The following is an 18529-nucleotide window of genomic DNA, read 5'->3' as shown; positions in this document are numbered from 1 at the left end:
GGAAGTCTGGGAAGGAAAAAGTGTGGCAGAAAACGCTGCAAAACGAGAAGAGGTGACCGGACCCTGAGGAAGATTGTGGAGAAGGGCCGATTCCAGACCTTGGGGGACCTGTGGAAGCAGTGGACTGAGTCTGGAGTAGAAACATCCAGAGCCACCGTGCACAGGCGTGTGCAGGAAATGGGCTACTTGGTGCCGCATTCCCCAGGTCAAGCCACTTTTGAACCAGAAACAGCAGCAGAAGCGCCTGACCTGGGCTACAGAGAAGCAGCACTGGACTGTTGCTCAGCGGTCCAAAGTACTTTTTTCGGATGAAAGCAAATTCTGCATGTCATTCGGAAATCAAGGTGCCAGAGTCTGGAGGAAGACTGGGGAGAAGGAAATGCCAAAATGCCAGAAGTCCAGGGTCAAGTACCCACAGTCAGTGATGGTCTGGGGTGCCGTGTCAGCTGCTGGTGTTGGTCCACTGTGTTTTATCAAGGGCAGGGTCAATGCAGCTAGCTATCAGGAGATTTTGGAGCACTTCATGCTTCCATCTGCTGAAAAGCTTTATGGAGATGAAGATTTCATTTTTCAGCACGACCTGGCACCTGCTCACAGTGCCAAAACCACTGGTAAATGGTTTACTGACCATGGTATCACTGTGCTCAATTGGCCTGCCAACTCTCCTGACCTGAACCCCATAGAGAATCTGTGGGATATTGTGAAGAGAACGTTGAGAGACTCAAGACCCAACACTCTGGATGAGCTAAAGGCCGCTATCGAAGCATCCTGGGCCTCCATAAGACCTCAGCAGTGCCACAGGCTGATTGCCTCCATGCCACACCGCATTGAAGCAGTCATTTCTGCAAAAGGATTCCCGACCAAGTATTGAGTGCATAACTGTACATGATTATTTGAAGGTTGACGTTTTTTGTATAAAAAACACTTTTCTTTTATTGGTCGGAAGAAATATGCTAATTTTGTGAGATAGGAATTTTGGGTTTTCATGAGCTGTATGCCAAAATCATCCGTATTAAGACAATAAAAGACCTGAAATATTTCAGTTAGTGTGCAATGAATCTAAAATATATGAATGTAAAATTTTAATCATGACATTATGGAAAATAATGAACGTTATCACAATATGCTAATATTTTGAGAAGGACCTGTATAGTTTAAAGCTGTGTTGTGAGCTGCTGAGCTGTTTAATAACTCCTGTATTAGGATATTATTTGTATATTTGTTACCAGCTGATTCCCGCCTGTGGAGACGACCTGGTAAAGCAGACGTCTCGAAGGCGTTTTCACTTATTTGACTGAAAGAACAAGGCCACAACCAATCAGATGGAAACTGGACATCTGCAAGACAGGTCATGGTATGCAATAAATGCTCAGATTTTCATTTAAACATCTGTATAAAATACAAACAGGGTTCCTACACAGTTTGGAAAGCCTTAAATCAGATTTCAGACTTCTACAAAATTGGACCTGTAAAAAAAAAAAAAGAAAACATATTCCAGACTAATTTAGTCCACGTTGTTACCCATCCACCTCTCTGTCCATCCTGCTATTTTATTTGTCTGTTTACCCTTATGCCAGTCTGTCCATCCATCAGTCTGTCCACCCCGATATCTGTCCTTTCTTCCATCGTTTTATCCCACTATCTGTCCCAATATCGGTCCATCTGTATGTCCATCCATTCCGATATTCAACCATTCATCCATCGATCCATCAGCCTTTCCTATCCATCCATCCTTCCTGTCTGTCTGTCTCTGGGTTTTCCAGGTTCCAAATTTAATCTCTGGACTCTTTAGAAATGTCTTCAATAAATGTAGGAAGTCTGATAATGATGCTCTGTTAGGGAAATGATGTTCAACAAACCAAACATGTTTCTTCTCAAAGTATCCAGAATCAGGGACCTCATCTCATTATTATGGAAAAATATTCAAGTTGTTCATCTTTTGAAAGTAAAATTAAGTTAACTGCCTGCAACAGTTTTCCTTTGCATAACCTCTGCTGTCTACTTCTAGTTACTGAGTGGAGCCTCTGTGGAGAAGGTCAACGGTTAACACGGTCACTTCTAGTTTTGTGCCAGTCTTTCTGAAGAAAACTGAATTAAAAGCAGAGAAACAGAGGACATAAAATGTCACTGAATAAAACATTTATCTGTGCTGAAACAGAGAGCCTGCAGTCTATGTTTGGCATGAAATGGTTTTTAAAAGAGCTGCTTATGTTTCCTGCGGTTTGACTTGAGAAATGCAGCTTTTTATGTTTTTGTTTTTGGTGGTTGTTTGTGTGTTGCCCTGCGATGGACTGGCGACCTGTCCTACCCCGCCTCTCGCCCGCAGACTGCTGGAGATAGGCACCAGCTTCCCCGCGACCCACTATGGAATAAGCGGTAGAAAATGGCTGTTTTTGGTGGTTTGATGCAACGTAAACAGGTTCTCCTGGGTTTGGAGGTGAGAGCAGTGAGTTCTTTGACAACACGGCAACAACAGGATGCAATAAATAAAGCTAACTTTGTATAAATACAATTCAAGTTAAAATATTGCTAGTTAGTCTTCATTTGATTTTGTGATTAAACATAAATGATGGGTTAAAAAGTCTTGTATTTACAGTATATCTGTCATTTTCACAGGATTTTAACACAGACGAGGTGAGATGCTGGATGATGTCCATAAGCACTGGGAGTTTGTCTCATCGCCAAGATGAAGTCTGTAAAACGTTCAGGCTACATTAAACAGGGCGCAGTCGATCGCCGACGGCTGCTCCGAGCGTTACCGTAGTGCACATTCAGTCTTCCTGCAGGGTTCCTGAGCTGGAGTTAAAGCCATGAGGAGAGAGATGAAGGTGAGCCTTTCACAGGTAAGGTTCTCCAAACGTCCTGCGGCATTCCATCACGCCCGTGCTCGGAGGACGGTCACAGTTGTGGGTCAGCTTCACCAGGTGCGGCAGCAGGCGATCATACGCCAGCTTGTACTCCCGGTCGAAGGCATCTGAGAGGAGACAAATGATATATTTTTTTTTTAAACAGCGTTCATTTCCACACTACAAACTCCTGAGTTCTCAGTCCTTTTACGTCAATCTTAAATGCAGGTTAATGATATAAACTGAATTAATTTATGGCAGATGTTTGCACAGTGGCCAGACTTTAAATATGGAAACTGCAAAAACGGAAAAACCAGGTTGTAAGGTGGATGGATGCATTATTTTGTAAATTTTTTTTAAGATCCTACTCTGCTACAGATTTCCTTTTTAATCTGAGTATGTTATTTTTCATAACTGTACAATGTTTTCTTTATGTTGTAAATTTGCTTTTACTCTACAGCACAGGTCTCAAACTCCAGTCCTCAAGGGCCGGTAAACCTGCAACGTTTCGATGTTCCTCTGCGTCAACACAGCTGACTCAAATACTTGGATCATTAGCAGAACTCTGGAGAACCTGACTGCCTACTGAGGAGGAAATGCAGCCATTTGTTTGAGGTGTGTTGGACCAGGGACACATCTAGAAGTTGCAGGACACCGGCGCTTGAGGATTGGAGTTTGACACTCCTGCTCTCCAGTCTCCCTTATTCCTATTTTTTGTTTTATTATTTTTACCTCTGTTCATATCTGCATGCTTCCATTTGCCTTTCACTTTGCTGCTGGTACACCTGGATTACCCCACTGTGGGACCAAGAAGAATATTTCTATTCTTTTCTGGATGGACTGAAGTGATGGATGAGTAGATGGATGGACACAACCTTTAGATAATGGTTCTGGTAGAACATTATTTTAATAAATGCTTGGATCAGCACTGATAGCAATAGCTGGTAATATCTGCAGACAAGTGTTAAAATAAACCCAGTAGTAATTATTATACAGATATTATTACAGAGAAGCACCAACAGGTTGGGTATTTATTGCAGCGGGTTGGTGAAAGCCAACTTTTGAGCCATTTTTCAGCTCTTTAGCAAGTCTACCCAGTCTCCACAGAAGCTGAATCCAAGTGTGAAACTGTAAAAAATATATTTTATTTAGAAACTCTGAAATAAAACAGCTGACAGTCGACTTTCTGCAGGAAAAATTGTAAATATCATGTAAAGATTTAATGTGTAAAAAAAGTAAAATGAGGAAATTCCAACTCACCAATATCAATGTTATCTTTTCCCAGAGCCACCAGGGAGAGGAAGAGGATGTCCCTGTACAAACTCCTGACACAAAGAACACCAAAAACTACATGTTACATTCATGCTAGCTGGGATTTTTCTGTGTTTATATATTGAGATTCCAACTGACCTTTGCCGTTTGACTCCAAGCATCTTGTCCAGGAGCTGCAGCAGCTGAGCCATCGGGCGGCTGACGTCATTCCTCTGGATGCTCCTAACCACGCCCTGCAGCAGCTCGTCGGTGAAGGGCTTCTCCTCCTCCGGGACTAGCCGGGACAGAGGGTACCCTGCATCTACCAGCACACACACAGATGAGCAGTGAGCTTCTTCTGTCTGGGCTTCAGATGCACAGAGAGGAGGTTGGATTTTGTTCCACAGTTCAATCAACTTTCCAGTCTAAGGTGAAGTTACTCCACAGCTTTTACTTTAAAAGTATAATAATTGGTGATTAAACAGCTTTTACAGTGCATTGCAACAGTATTCACACCTTGTCTTTTTTTTTTACATTTTGTCGTGTTTTCACCCCAAGCTTCAATGTGCTAGTGTGTCAGTCTATCACATGAAAAATCCACTAAAAGTACTGAAGTTTTTGCCTGTAATGTGACAAAATGTTGAAAAGTTTAATGGGTATGAATATTTTTGCAAGGCACTATATCTGCAAAATCCAAATTACAGCATTTAAAATCAGATCAAACGTGTAACTAGATTTAAGGACTGAATGTGCTGAAAAATGAATGGCCAAAGTCCAAAGAAAAACCATTAAAGACCTACAGTGACATCCATCTTTATGCTGCTGCAGAAAAACAATCAGACGAACGAAGCGGATAGTCACAGGAGATGCAAACCCAAATATAAGCACAGAGCAGGACCGTACGGAGACAAAATCACCACCCAGCACTGAAACTATGACAGGTAGAGGCTGAGTTTCCACAGAAAACACAGCAGAGCATGGAGCAAAGCACATAGAACAGACCAGAAGGCAAGCAGGACTCATCTGAGGGAGTCTGCAGCAGAGAGGAGCACTCACTCTCTAACAACAGAGTACAATTAAGCCCTGGAGGAAGACAAGAGAGCAGACAGAGCCCGTTAGCACAAGGATTAACAGACTCCTCGGAAAACTGGCAGCCTCCGCACCGCTCCCTCTGTTTAGATGTAAATTAAAGCCAGAGGCGTCCAAATCTGTCCACTCCTGCTTCATCCATACATCATTTCCTGTTTAAACTGTCAGATACATTTTCTTTCCTGATTTTATAAAAAATCATTTCAGAAATCTTTCTATGTTTCACCCTGTGTACCTCCTGTGTTTGGGATTAGCAGCGTGACTCACTGTATGTGTTCCAGAGGATGTAGAGAGGCTGGACGGGGTCCTGATGCAGCTTCAGGTTGTCCCACAGGATCTGGATCAGCACGTGTTTACTGTCCTCGGACATCCAATGACGAGGTACCTGATAAGAGACGAGACAAAAACACGAAGTTACACCGACAGCATCTGCATCCTTCAAACCAGGCTGAGATGATAAATGTTCCTGACCTGCAAGTCTCTGTTGCAGTGCTCAGAGGTGAGGATGAGGCCCGGCAGGTTGCTGGGCAGGTCCAGCCGTCTGAAGTACCACACCAGGTTCCAGTAGATGATGGGATGATGGTCCACCATGTCTGCTTCGGCGATCACCGGGTCACCCTCGTTCTCCAGCAGACTCTCCAGCTCCTTCCACAGCACTAGTGGGCTCAGGTAGGGAACCGTCACCGGCTCAGGATTGTGGAGCTGCCAGTCCATGCTCAGTGGGTCCTTGTTGGGACACAAGTGACAGGCTTCAGGAATGAAGTTGTGGGATGATCACTTATAGAGTCCCTCAGGGTGATGTAAGTCAGAGCATCAGAATAAGGCAGAGACATGCGTGTGTGTCGCGCCTCCAACTAAATAAGATCTGACATTTACAGTCATTTTCTTCTCTATGTGAATCATTCATCTCAAGTTTGGTTCTTCCACTATAAACACAAAAATGTCTGACCCAGCAGGTAAAACTTTAGTGTAGTTGAGTCCAAACGTCTAGATTTCGAAATTCCAGATTCTCGTTCCATAAGATGATTTTTTTTTTTGTAGAGATGTACAGAGAAATCAGTCTGTGGCCAGAATGGAACAATTCTCAGCTTGATCGTCTGGCCAGAGACTCGAAAACCCAGATCTTTTTCCAGATCAGCAACAAACCATATCCGTGTGGACGTTGTTACTGAGTGAAGATGCTAAAGCTAGTTTGACATGCTAACTCTGTAATCATTTTGCTTTAAATATCAGTAAAACTGTTCCTGGTTTATAGCGACTGTTCTCTCACACGCTGCTGCTGCTACTGATATTAATAATTAATGACCATTTACAGCAGGAAGGATAGAAAGTCATTATTTAAATGGTGTTTTTATATTATAGCTCTCACTGTGTTAAAGCTTTACCTGATCTGATGGGTTTATCTCAAGATTTCTTTCACTCTATGATAATTACTAGTAAAAACAATTATATGCTTATTTGATTAAATGAGTGTTACAATATAAACTTTTTTGAAGTTGGTATAAAGAACAGTCTGGACAAGCAAATGTTTCTCTAATCGTACTTCTTTCGTATGGCTCCAGGGGGCGCCACAGATCACCTGCCTGTGTCTCTCTCCATCCCAAACATTCAACCCTCTGCAAATATTCTTGCACTACATCGATGAACCTCTTTCCTCGCTCCCTAGAAGCTCCATATCCACCATCCTACGTCCAGTATATCCACTGTCCCTCTTCTGCACATTTCTAAACCATCTCAGCCTTGCCTCCCTGTCTCCAACCTGAGCTGTCCCTCTGATGCTCTCATTTTGGATCCAGTCCATTTTGGACTCACTCAATGAAAATCTGAACATCATATCATTTCTAAACGCTGCGTGATAAAAACACTTAAGTCCGCCACCATCACTGAACCAGTTTAAAGGGTGATGTTTTCTGTCTGTTGAGACAAACCGTGGCTTCGTTCAGGTGGCTCGGCAGACTGCCTGATGTCGGCAGGTGGTGGCTGAACTGGGACTCTTCCTCCATGGGGCCGAAGGCGCTGACGCTACGGGTCATGGGTCCTCCGGAGGACCGCGACCCCTGGCGCCGCTCTGTGGGGATGTTGATGCCTTGAGCCCTGTTGGGCCAAGCCCTGTGGAGACAGGCAGGGCGTGTTCAGGATGGCGACCCAAGTTGATTCTGAACTTTTTGCAAAAACAAAATGCAGTCAAATTTGTTGCTGTTTTTAAGTGTTATTTGGTTTAGGTTTGCATGTTGCTTTTAATACTACTAAAGTATTTATTATTATTATATATTGTTGTTATACATACATGCCCTAACAGGTTTTTTTTCCTTCGGCTTTCACCTGCAGTTCAGAAATATTTTAAGCATAAATATGAGGATGAGTCGAGGATCTACCCTCCAGAAGATTCCTGCGCAGCTGCAGTTGGTGAGGGAGGGAACACAGCTGTAGTGGGACACGGCGTAGACAACGTGGACGTCCCTGTGTCCAAACCCGTGGAGGCGGAGTACGATGATGTCATGGCGTCATCCACAGATGGGCTGCCCTTCAGGAAAAGCCTTAAAGGAGAAGAAAACATAAGACACTTACATCCAGGAATGGTCAGATTCTTCATGTCAAAATTGTTTCAGGATGGACTAAGATGGGAATAACTAAATTTTGTGTTGGCTTTTATTCATTCTGGAATTGCGCCGCTCAAGGTGGCAGTAGGTTGGAGTAGCTCTGTTACTTTTCATTCTGATTACTCATCTAGAAGGCTGGCTCTGTTCTGGGACTCCTCTAGAACCTCTGGAGATCATTGTGCAAAGAAGGATTCTTCATAAAATGAAAAACATTATGGAGAACCCTGAGCAACCTCTTCAGGAGACTGTACTACAAAAACTTTAGGTTACTTTCGTAACCCCGGTTCTCTGAGTAGCATGAATGAGTGTCTCACATTGGGAACGCCCTCGGCGTGACCTCATCAGAAGCTCCTACTGCATTACGCCAGCCAGGATTGGCTGGAAAGTGTCAGAGGGCAGGTTCCCTCCCCCTATTTATAGAGCTGTCGCTGCACTGATGGTTTATTCAAAAACATTCACCTCTTCCTTGCAACGTCAAAGCAAGGAGGGTGACTTGGTGAGACACTCACTCATGCTACTCAGAGAACCAGGGTTACGAAAGTAACCTAAAGTTCTCTTTCATAGCATTCGTTTCGTGTCTCACATTGGGAATGAAAATATACTGACTCCCATATTGCTCAGCAGATTACACACTGCATGTCAGCACATTGTAAAACAATCAATCACAGTTCTCTATAGTGCTTGGTGCCACACTGAGTACTGAATGAGCCAGCGATGATGCTGCGACGTCAAGTTTGTAAAACCGAGCAAATGTGTGAGGAGACGCCCAGCTTGCAGCAGCACAAATCTCTCGCAGAGATACTCCTCTGAGCAGAGCCCATGAAGACCTTAAGCCCCTAGTAGAGTCAGAGCCCTCTGGAGGCTGAAGCCCTTTTGAACTATAGGCCAAGGAGATTGCAGCAGTGATCCAATGGGCGAGCCGCTGTTTTGACACCGGTTTCCCATAATGATTCTTAGCCCAGGAGACAAACAGCTGGTCACTTTTCCTGACCCGTTTTGTTCTCCCTAGGTAGATGTGTAAAGCATGTATCGGACAGAGATTGTGCAGCTTCTCCTGTTCCTGTGAGGAGAAAGGAGGGGGATTAAAAGCCACCAGCTCAATTGGAGAGTATGACCCAAACACTTTAGGCTCAAATGCAGGGTTGGGGAACAAAACCACCCTAGTTTTGTCCGGAGAAAATTTTGTGCAAGAAGGATGCACTGATAAAGCGTGGATTTCTCCCACACGCTTAGCAGAGACCAGTGCCAACAGGAGTGCTGTTTTAAGAGCTACTATCTTTAATTCCACCTGATCCAGTAGGGTGGGCTAGTGAGAGCATCCAGCACCAGTGGCAGATCCCATGATGGAGCAGTGGGTCTTGAAACGGGGAGCTTCCTGCAAGCCCCTCGTATGAACCGGCCCACTACGGGGTGCTGTCCTGCAGTTTTTCCTTCAAAACCTACATGACAGGCTGAAATTGCAGCCAAGTAAACCTTAATAGTGGAAAAAGCTTTTCCCTGTTCAATCAGGTTCTGTAAGAAGGCTAAAATCACCGCCATAGAACACTGAAAGGGGGCTATGCGGCCACCCCCGGAGGCGCGTTCCGATTGTGCAGGGAGAAGAACAGGGGGCACTGATTGTTCTTCTGTGAAGCAAACAGGTCCACTGATGGTTGACCAGCTTGGCCACCTCTGGATGGAGCTTCCACTCTGCATACAGAGGAGAGAAGGTCTGCTCCACAGTTCAGGACTCCTGGGATGTGAGTGCCCCTCAGAGACAGAAAATGTCTGCTGCTCCAAATTATCAGTCTGTGAGTCAGCCAGTGGAGCCTCATTGACCTCAGATCTCCCTGCCTGTTGATCTAAGCACATGCTGTCCCCCTCAGGATAGGGAGAAAATGTTTTAATGTTAAGTGAACAGCCATCAGCTCCAGGTAATTTGTTAGCTGACAGCATGTTTGGGCCCCAAGACCCATTCACCATTTGTCGTTCGCATATACCTCCCCAGCCCCACAGGGAGGCATCGGTCGTGACCACCTTTCTGTCTTGCACGACTCCCATCGGAACACCCTCGGTCAGCATATTGGCATCCTGCCAAGGACGTAGTGCTCTTGTGCAGGCTGTGGTAACCCTCACTCTCTGACGGAAGTGTGGGTTCAGCCACCGATGAGAGGCCACGAGGTATTCGTAACAGTTTCCCTGAAATGCAACTCTGAGATATTTTCTGTGTGGTGGGTATATGGGGATGTGGAAAAAAGCATCCTTGAGGTCGATTGAAGTAAACCAATCGCCGGGACGTAGGAAGAGCAGCAGGGAGGTGTGGGTCAGCATCCTGAATTTGTATTTTCTCAGATGCTTGTTCACCGCCCGGAGGTTTGAAATTGCACGCATCCCTCACCCGCCTTTCTTCGGCACGAGGAAATGGCGTGAATAAAAACCAACACCGTAGTGTTCGTGAGGAATCAGTCTAATCGCTCTCTTCTCCAGCAACGAGGACATTTCCTCCTGTAGGAAAAGAGCGGCTTCCCCTTCTGCTTGTGACTGAGTCACTCCCCTGAAGCATGGGGGGGATACGGCGAACTGCAGCCTGTATCCCCTCCTTATTGTTCTTAAAACCCACTCTGAGTCTGTGCATTTTTCCAAAGATTGATTTTCACTGTCAGGCGGCTGACAGGCCAGTCTGTGGAAAACGGGCTGAGAGCGCCGCCTTCTGGCGCTAGGTCGCAAAAAGCTCCGTCTTGTAGTGCGCATGCACGCAGTATTGACTGCGCAACAGAGCTGCTCACACTCGGGATAGGTCTCACTCCTTCTGAAAAAGGAGGCACCAAATCCCGAAGAGTTATTGTGTTTATATGTTTCAATGTTTTTAACTGCGCCCTCGGCTCGTGGCCTGGATGCAACAGTCTGAACATTTATTTCTGTTGAACAGAAAAACGTGCTTGTGGGACATGAACGGGGGTCGCTGTGTAATTCCCCGTAATGAACACAGTCTCTGTTTCTTTGGGGCGTGCTGAGCAGGCTCAAACGTCCTCTCGATCATGCACTGAACTCCTTGAACGGGCTCGGGAACAGAGCCATGGAGGGAAGCGATCCCTGCTCGCTCCCTCCATCCAGAGAGGAGGTCAGGCCAACCGCTTCTTCCTCCTTACCACCTGCGTGGAGGTGGCTGGTCGGGGCGACCACTGTCCCTTGGAGGCAGAGGGTTTCTGTGGTGCCTGACCAGCTGATTGCTCTTTCGGTTGTCTCGGGATCCTGAAGGTGGGGGGAAAGCAAGCTGCCGCCTGGGTAAAAGTCTGGCGCTGGGGTGGTGGGTCCGTGGTCCCAGTGGCAAATGTACGTCTGGGGAGACGCAGCTTCAAGGCTTCATCATCCCTCTTCTTCTCCTCCCACCTTTTTTGCATCGAGGTGACCGCTGCTCCGAACAGGCCCTGAGGTGTGATGGGGGTGTCCAGGAGGTCCTCCTTCTCTTTAATGGAAAGCATGGTGAGGTTCAGCCACCTGGCTCTCTCCTGCAGAACCATGAGCCCCATGGTTCTGCCCAGAGCCTGGATTGCCACTTTGTGGAGGTGAAGGGAGTGATCTGTTATGATGCACACTTCCTCCCATAACGCAGCGTCAGGTGAGGCGGTCATTTGCTCCTCGAGTTCCGCCTGATAAGCCATCAGCAGAGACGAGGCGTTCAGAGCACGGACTGAGAGCGCCGCAGCCCTGCAGGACTTATCCGTCAGGCTGGACGGAAAACGGTCCGCTCTTGAAAGGAGGGCGGGTCCTCCCGCTGACATGGAGGTCTTCGGGTGTAGGTGCGCTGCCACCTCCGGCTCGACTGGAGGCATCTGGCTGAGGCCGCACTTTTCCATCCGTCACAATCCAGCACCGAACTGCCAACCACCAGGTGCTTCTCCTTAAAGGGCTTGTTGCGCCAGGAGACGGCCAGTTCTTCCAGTTGCTCCGGGAAAAACGGCAAGAGTTGTCTGCCTGTTTTCCGTGGTTTTGACAGCTTTTTTCCGTCGAAGCGGGAGCGGACAACCTCCGCTTGAACCTCGGGCCACTGGATGTTTAAGTTTGCAGCAGTGCGTTTGCACACGTCATGCAGGTCAAAATCCAGTTCATCCATACCATGACCGGGTCGGCCCGTGCCTGAGGAAGTGGGTTTTGCAACCCGTCTTGAGGGAGGGGGAGATGGGTCATAATCCTCATCGTTATCCGAGAAGGGTATCTCCGAATCCAGGTCAGAGAGTTCATCTCCCGCCATGAGGAGGTCCAGCGGGCCGGATGCGGGGCCGTGCTCGGACATTTCAGGTGGCAGAGGGTCCACGCCGTCGAAGATTTCTCCCCAACCTGGTCCGGCTACTGCATCAGTGGTCAGAGAAACCATTTGATTGGCTGGTTCCTGTGCGGATGCTGTCGAAGCCAACACTGGGTCGTTGCTGGACAATGTCAACTGACGGGCCAGACGGCGACGGAGCACCTTGAAGGAGAACCGGCTACAGTGAGAGCACTCCTCCCCGGGCTCAAAGGCTGCTTGGGCATGTTTCAGACCGAGACACACCACACAAGCCAGGTGGGTATCCCACACGGGCAGGTTCATACCTGTATGCTCTCCTCAGCTTTTGTGGAAGACTTGGCAATCTCCATCTTAAAAGGATATTTGGCTGTGAGGCTACGAAAAGAAAAGAAGAAAACTAGCTGGTGACAGCTAAGCTAACCAGGTGTGGCTAGGTTGGGGGGAGCGTTGCGGCTTCCCTATGGGTAGCTTACAGCGGGAATAATGCTACTCTGTAACGGCCAACCGTAACAGGTAAGTTGACCCATTTTTTTATTTTTTTTGGTGAGTATTTTTACTCTTCCCGTGGTATTTCTACCGAGGGAATAGCTACTCTCCGCGATGCTGGACAAACCCAGAGCAAAGCATCTGTGGACACTTTAGCTAGGCTCCGAAGAGAGGCTGTATCTAATTGAGAGCTAGTTGGAACTTCTGCTCGTTGCAAGAAGAGGTTTTTGAATAAACCTTCAGTGGGGAGGGACCCTGCCCTCTCTGACACTGACAGGCTTATTTCCAGCCAATCCTGGCTGGCATAATGCAATAGGAGCTTCTGATGAGGTTACGCTGAGTGCGTTCCCAATGTGAGACACGAAACGAATGCTCTGAAAGAGAACAGTGACTTCAGTCAGAGGCTTCTTCAGATGTGCTGTAAGACAGAGCACTACAGGAGATCCTTCCTGCTCATCAGCATCTACAACAGCTCTTTGAAGAAACCTACATAATGAGCTACAACAACATTTAATTTCCCTTTGGGTTTAATAAAAAAATATTTTGGAATTTTTCAATTAATAGTGAAAGCTAAAAACATTCAGTTCAATAATTTACAGAAAATCGTAAGTCCTAAATTTCCTCAGTATGAATTCAGATTAGTAATGAGGCGCTCATTTAAAGTCTGGAAAAGGAAACTTCCATGTCTAGATCAGTATGGGAAAAAAAAACTGTGGAAAATATTTGTATTTCTAGACTTTATTTCCCACTAAATAAAAACTTTTCAAGGCTCTTCTCAAATCATCCATCTTCAATCCTTCAAACCATCCATTTCTTTTCTTCCTTCATCTACAGTACAGACCAACTGAAAATATGTCTTATATTCTAGGTTCTTCAAAGTAGCCACCTTTTGCTTTGATTACTGCTCCGCACACTCTTGGCATTCTGTTGATGAGCTTCAAGAGGTAGTCACCTGAAATGGTTTTCCAACAGTCTTGAAGGAGTTCCCAGAGATGCTTAGCACTTGTTGGCCCTTTTGCCTTCAGAATGAGAAGGTGTGTCCTAACTTTTGGTCTGCACTGTATGCTTCTTCATTTCCTCCTTTTACTACTGTTCTTGCTTCATTTCTCCTCTTTGTTTTTCTTTCCCTTCTTCCCTACTTTCTGCCTTTATTTGGTCACAGCTTCCTTCCACCTATGCATCCCTCCATTCCTCCTTTTTCCCTCCCTCCCATCACTGATCATAAATTCAAAGTTAACTTTTCCGTTCATACTAAAATGGAGTGGGAACTATGGAAATTTGAGTCTGGAAAACTACGTAATCTTGACATGAAAAAAGGGAGAGGGGCCCTGTTAGAGATCACCGTGTACCTTCCGGGTCCTCTCATGTCCCGGATCTCCACGTTGAGGAAAGGCAGGAAGGGGTTTCCACAGAAGGGGCAGGTGGTGTTGAGGTTTGAGTCGTCGGCTGTCCAGCCGGCCATGATCTCCTCGTCATACACCAAACAATCGCATGTTTTACAGCGAGAGCAGCTAGAAATTAGCAGCTGCAGAGAGAAAATGCACACGGATGAAAGACTCAACAATTAAGCTTATTATCTGGAAAAGTGGAGCTCCCCAATCTGCAGGAACTGAGATTAAATTTAGAAGTAAAAAAAGCATTAAACATTTTAGGTTCGTCATGTTGTGGTTTCACCTCCATGGCGTAGTTGTTGAAGATGCTGGTGTTGCTGGTGTAGCGTGAAGATCCAAGGTCGGACTTGTCCGGCAGAGAGAATCCAGGCAGAGAGAGAGGACATCCTAGAGACCCATGAAAACTGTTCTGGAACTTCTGTTTTCATTTCAGCTGATATAAAGAATCTAACCATGTGGATTATTCTGTGTTACCATGCAGATCAAAGTAAAAGAAGTTCTCACCAGGAGGAAGAGATGTTGGTCTCCCGAGGCTGCGGCTTACTGTGGGACTGTCCACTCTGCTGTGGACAGGGCTTCTCCTGTGGCTCCTGCGGAAACCAGAAGGTCCATTCTTCTGTGGGGAGACTACAAGGCTCTCCGCCTCCTCACACTCTGCTTCGTCCTGCACGGATGAGCAGTCTGGATCTCCAACACTGAGGGAGGACACACTCAGACGGTCACCGTAAATGTCCTGGATGGACAGAGGAGAGAGGAACACATTAGTGATGCCACAATAATTTCAGAGAAGCGTGCACAGTGAGACGCATAGGTAGCCAGGCTGGAGATCAAACATACAGGTCCTTCCCACAATATTAGCATATTGTGATAAAGTTCATTATTTTCCATAATGTAATGATGAAAATTTAATATTCATATATTTTAGATTCATTGCACCCTAACTGAAATATTTCAGGTCTTTTATTGTCTTAATACGGATGATTTTGGCATACAGCTCATGAAAACCCAAAATTCCTATCTCACAAAATTAGCATATCATTAAAAGGGTCTCTAAACGAGCTATGAACCTAATCATCTGAATCAACGAGTTAACTCTAAACACCTGCAAAAGATTCCTGAGGCCTTTAAAACTCCCAGCCTGGTTCATCACTCAAAACCCCAATCATGAGTAAGACTGCCGACCTGACTGCTGTCCAGAAGGCCACTATTGACACCCTCAAGCAAGAGGGTAAGACACAGAAAGAAATTTCTGAACGAATAGGCTGTTCCCAGAGTGCTGTATCAAGGCACCTCAGTGGGAAGTCTGTGGGAAGGAAAAAGTGTGGCAGAAAACGCTGCACAACGAGAAGAGGTGACCGGACCCTGAGGAAGATTGTGGACAAGGGCCGATTCCAGACCTTGGGGGACCTGCGGAAGCAGTGGACTGAGTCTGGAGTAGAAACATCTAGAGCCACCGTGCACAGGCGTGTGCAGGAAATGGGCTACAGGTGCCGCATTCCCCAGGTCAAGCCACTTTTGAACCAGAAACAGCGGCAGAAGCGCCTGACCTGGGCTACAGAGAAGCAGCACTGGACTGTTGCTCAGTGGTCCAAAGTACTTTTTTCGGATGAAAGCAAATTCTGCATGTCATTCGGAAATCAAGGTGCCAGAGTCTGGAGGAAGACTGGGGAGAAGGAAATGCCAAAATGCCAGAAGTCCAGTGTCAAGTACCCACAGTCAGGGATGGTCTGGGGTGCCGTGTCAGCTGCTGGTGTTGGTCCACTGTGTTTTATCAATGGCAGGGTCAATGCAGCTAGCTATCAGGAGATTTTGGAGCACTTCATGCTTCCATCTGCTGAAAAGCTTTATGGAGATGAAGATTTCATTTTTCAGCACGACCTGGCACCTGCTCACAGTGCCAAAACCACTGGTAAATGGTTTACTGACCATGGTATCACTGTGCTCAATTGGCCTGCCAACTCTCCTGACCTGAACCCCATAGAGAATCTGTGGGATATTGTGAAGAGAACGTTGAGAGACTCAAGACCCAACACTCTGCATGAGCTAAAGGCCGCTATCGAAGCATCCTGGGCCTCCATAAGACCTCAGCAGTGCCACAGGCTGATTGCCTCCATGCCACGCCGCATTGAAGCAGTCATTTCTGCAAAAGGATTCCTGACCAAGTATTGAGTGCATAACTGTACATGATTATTTGAAGGTTGATGTTTTTTGTATTAAAAACACTTTTCTTTTATTGGTCGGATGAAATATGCTAATTTTGTGAGATAGGAATTTTGGGTTTTCATGAGCTGTATGCCAAAATCATCCATATTAAGACAATAAAAGACCTGAAATATTTCAGTTAGTGTGCAATGAATCTAAAATATATGAATATTAAATTTTCATCATTACATTATGGAAAATAATGAACTTTATCACAATATGCTAATTTTTTGAGAAGGACCTGTAGGCCCGTAATAGACTTCAGCCTCAGTGTATGGGGCTTGTAAATGTTTTTACTTATTGTCCCAAAAACAAACTAGGGTTCCTGCACATTTTCCAGACACAAATTTCCAAAGTTCTGTCCTTTTCCCCATGTCTTTAAACTTTAATTGCTAAGTGTAATTGGATGGAAGGACGGAAAGGTAAAAAATCTGGAGGCACAAAAATGTTTCTATTCTCCGGTTTCTTTTTTTATATCCAAACCTGGAAAATGGTTCAATCTGATCATTTCTCCAGACTGTGCAGGAACGTGAAATAAACAGGCAGCCAGCAGATGGAAGCAGATCCAGGTCATCATGTTTTACTACAACAAAACAACTTTTTAGAGGTTAGGTGCATAAAACAGGCTCCCTAGGTTTATACTGGCTGTATTTTCTGATTTTTCTTTTTCCTGCTGCAAATTTTGAAATTGTATTCTCATAAGGCTGTTTGAAAGTTTAAAGAATTATGAGCCTAATGCCAAGCAGATGGTGCCACTTCCATACTTGATCATTTAAATAAACAGCTTTTTAAGCATGAGTTAAATCAGCGTGATCAGCAGCACTGTACCTTGGTGGGTGTGGTGTACGTAGCAAAACGTGAGTACCAACGGCTTGCCTTCTCGGCCACGCCCCTCCCAGCCGAGAACATACTGGTCTTGAAAACGTCCAGTGTCGGTGTGAGCAGGGTGTCCATGGCAAAGGAGGACGAGGAAGGCGACGCCAGGCTTGTCATGTCGGCATGCTCCCTGAATGGACTGGGTCGAGGGCTGAGGCTGGGGCTGGTGCTGGAGCTCCGGCAGGAAGGGGACGACATCAGGCGCTGGCGCGAGATGGGCTGGGAGGGGGAGGTCTGGTGGAAGGTGCTGGAGCGGGGTACTCCAGTCGTCCTGAGAGAGGAGGTATGGGGCAGGCTGGATCTGCGGAAGGCGGAAGCCGAGGAGGGGTGGAGGAGCAGGGGGCTGACGGGATCCTGCAGCTCCGAGCTGGACGTGCGGCTGCTCAGTGGGGTGTCCATGTGGCTCATGTAGAGTTCTATCTCTCTGGCCAGGTTCCTGCGAGCGCTCGCCGTGCTGGCCTCGTCTTCTTCTGAGTAATGGCTCACATCTTGCTGAGTGGTCTGTGACTCTGCAGCCAGGAGGGAGAGAGGGTCGAAGCCTGTTTCGATGCCTGTACGCTTCACTGTTCCCTTGGACAACACGGTGCTCATGCCTCCATAGCTGGTGCTGCGTTCAACAGGTCTTTTGTGAGTTTTAAGATGTTTGGCCCCTGGTGCAGGCTTTTCTATATCCAGATCTTCAAAATCAAAAATGGCTTCTATGTTACTTTTGTCTTCATCACTGTAGTCCTGTGCATCCTCTTCCTCCTCTCTGTGATTACAGTTTTTCATAGCTTTAGCGGACAGCTTCTCCAGCCCTACAAAACCCCTTAAATGAGGCCTCTTGCTCTTGCTGTAATTAGTACCGGAGAGAATTTTGGCATCTGCGCCCAGGTGTCCCGCAATCTTATCTGGGTCGGTCTCAGCCTGGCTCATACTGAGGCCAAGGACGGTGGTGCCACTGCCGCTGCTTCCTATTGTGTCCCCGCTCAGCCGGCTGCCTCTCACAACCTGCCAGTCCAGAGCGGCGCCGCTGCCAGAACTGCCCACCACCTCCTCCAGGGCGCTCCGGTGTCTCCTGAGCAAGCTGTTGGTGTGAACCTCTCCAATCTCATCCAGAGAGGTGGTGAAGAGGAGACCGGCGATGTGTCCTGACAGACAGGGGGAAACCAGCCTGTTACTGTTTAGATGGGAAGCTGAAGATTAGATTACAGTTGAGATTAAAAAAAAAAGTACACCCTTTTAAATTAAGTGTAAAAAATACATAATGGATAATAGATAAGAATTAATGTGTTTGCAATGGCCCAGTCAAAGTCCAGACCTCAAACTGATTGAAATGATGTGAATCTTTAGAGGTGTACAGAAACAAAACTTTGAGGGTTCACAGCTTTTAGAATTTTGCCTTCAATCTTTCTAAACTGAGAAGTGTGCGTTTTCTTTTACCATAACCGTGCTGCTTGAAAAGCTGAAAGATACCAAATAGAGGTCAACTGGTGACCATGATTGATCGGTTACCACCACCGAAGCTCATTAGACTCTGATGTC

At 46.3% G+C, this 18529-nt stretch overlaps 1 protein-coding gene across 6 annotated transcripts in view; it reads right to left on the bottom strand.

Moving 5' to 3' along the window:
- Positions 1-1065: 1065 nt before the first annotated feature.
- LOC124867034 (C-myc promoter-binding protein-like) overlaps positions 1066-18529 on the bottom strand; it is a 93004-nt gene continuing 75540 nt past the window's right edge. For 4 of the 6 annotated variants that reach the window (XM_047363219.1, XM_047363223.1, XM_047363221.1 and 1 more), the window contains 12 exons: positions 16958-18135; positions 14432-14660; positions 14211-14314; positions 13886-14061; positions 7562-7723; positions 7115-7295; positions 5658-5912; positions 5454-5571; positions 5154-5180; positions 4257-4419; positions 4107-4171; positions 1066-2974 (listed from right to left, as the gene is read on the bottom strand). In XM_047363219.1, the coding sequence (XP_047219175.1) occupies positions 2838-2974; positions 4107-4171; positions 4257-4419; positions 5154-5180; positions 5454-5571; positions 5658-5912; positions 7115-7295; positions 7562-7723; positions 13886-14061; positions 14211-14314; positions 14432-14660; positions 16958-18135 (2795 nt within the window). In that variant the 3' untranslated portion in view covers positions 1066-2837. The remainder of the gene's footprint in view (positions 2975-4106; positions 4172-4256; positions 4420-5153; positions 5181-5453; positions 5572-5657; positions 5913-7114; positions 7296-7561; positions 7724-13885; positions 14062-14210; positions 14315-14431; positions 14661-16957; positions 18136-18529) is intronic. The other 2 variants (XM_047363225.1, XM_047363222.1) reach the window with 1 other exon arrangement.

This window comes from Girardinichthys multiradiatus, chromosome 4, assembly GCF_021462225.1.
Source record: "Girardinichthys multiradiatus isolate DD_20200921_A chromosome 4, DD_fGirMul_XY1, whole genome shotgun sequence".
NCBI classification, from domain to species: domain Eukaryota; kingdom Metazoa; phylum Chordata; class Actinopteri; order Cyprinodontiformes; family Goodeidae; genus Girardinichthys; species Girardinichthys multiradiatus.
This window is presented reverse-complemented; position numbering and strand designations above follow the sequence as displayed.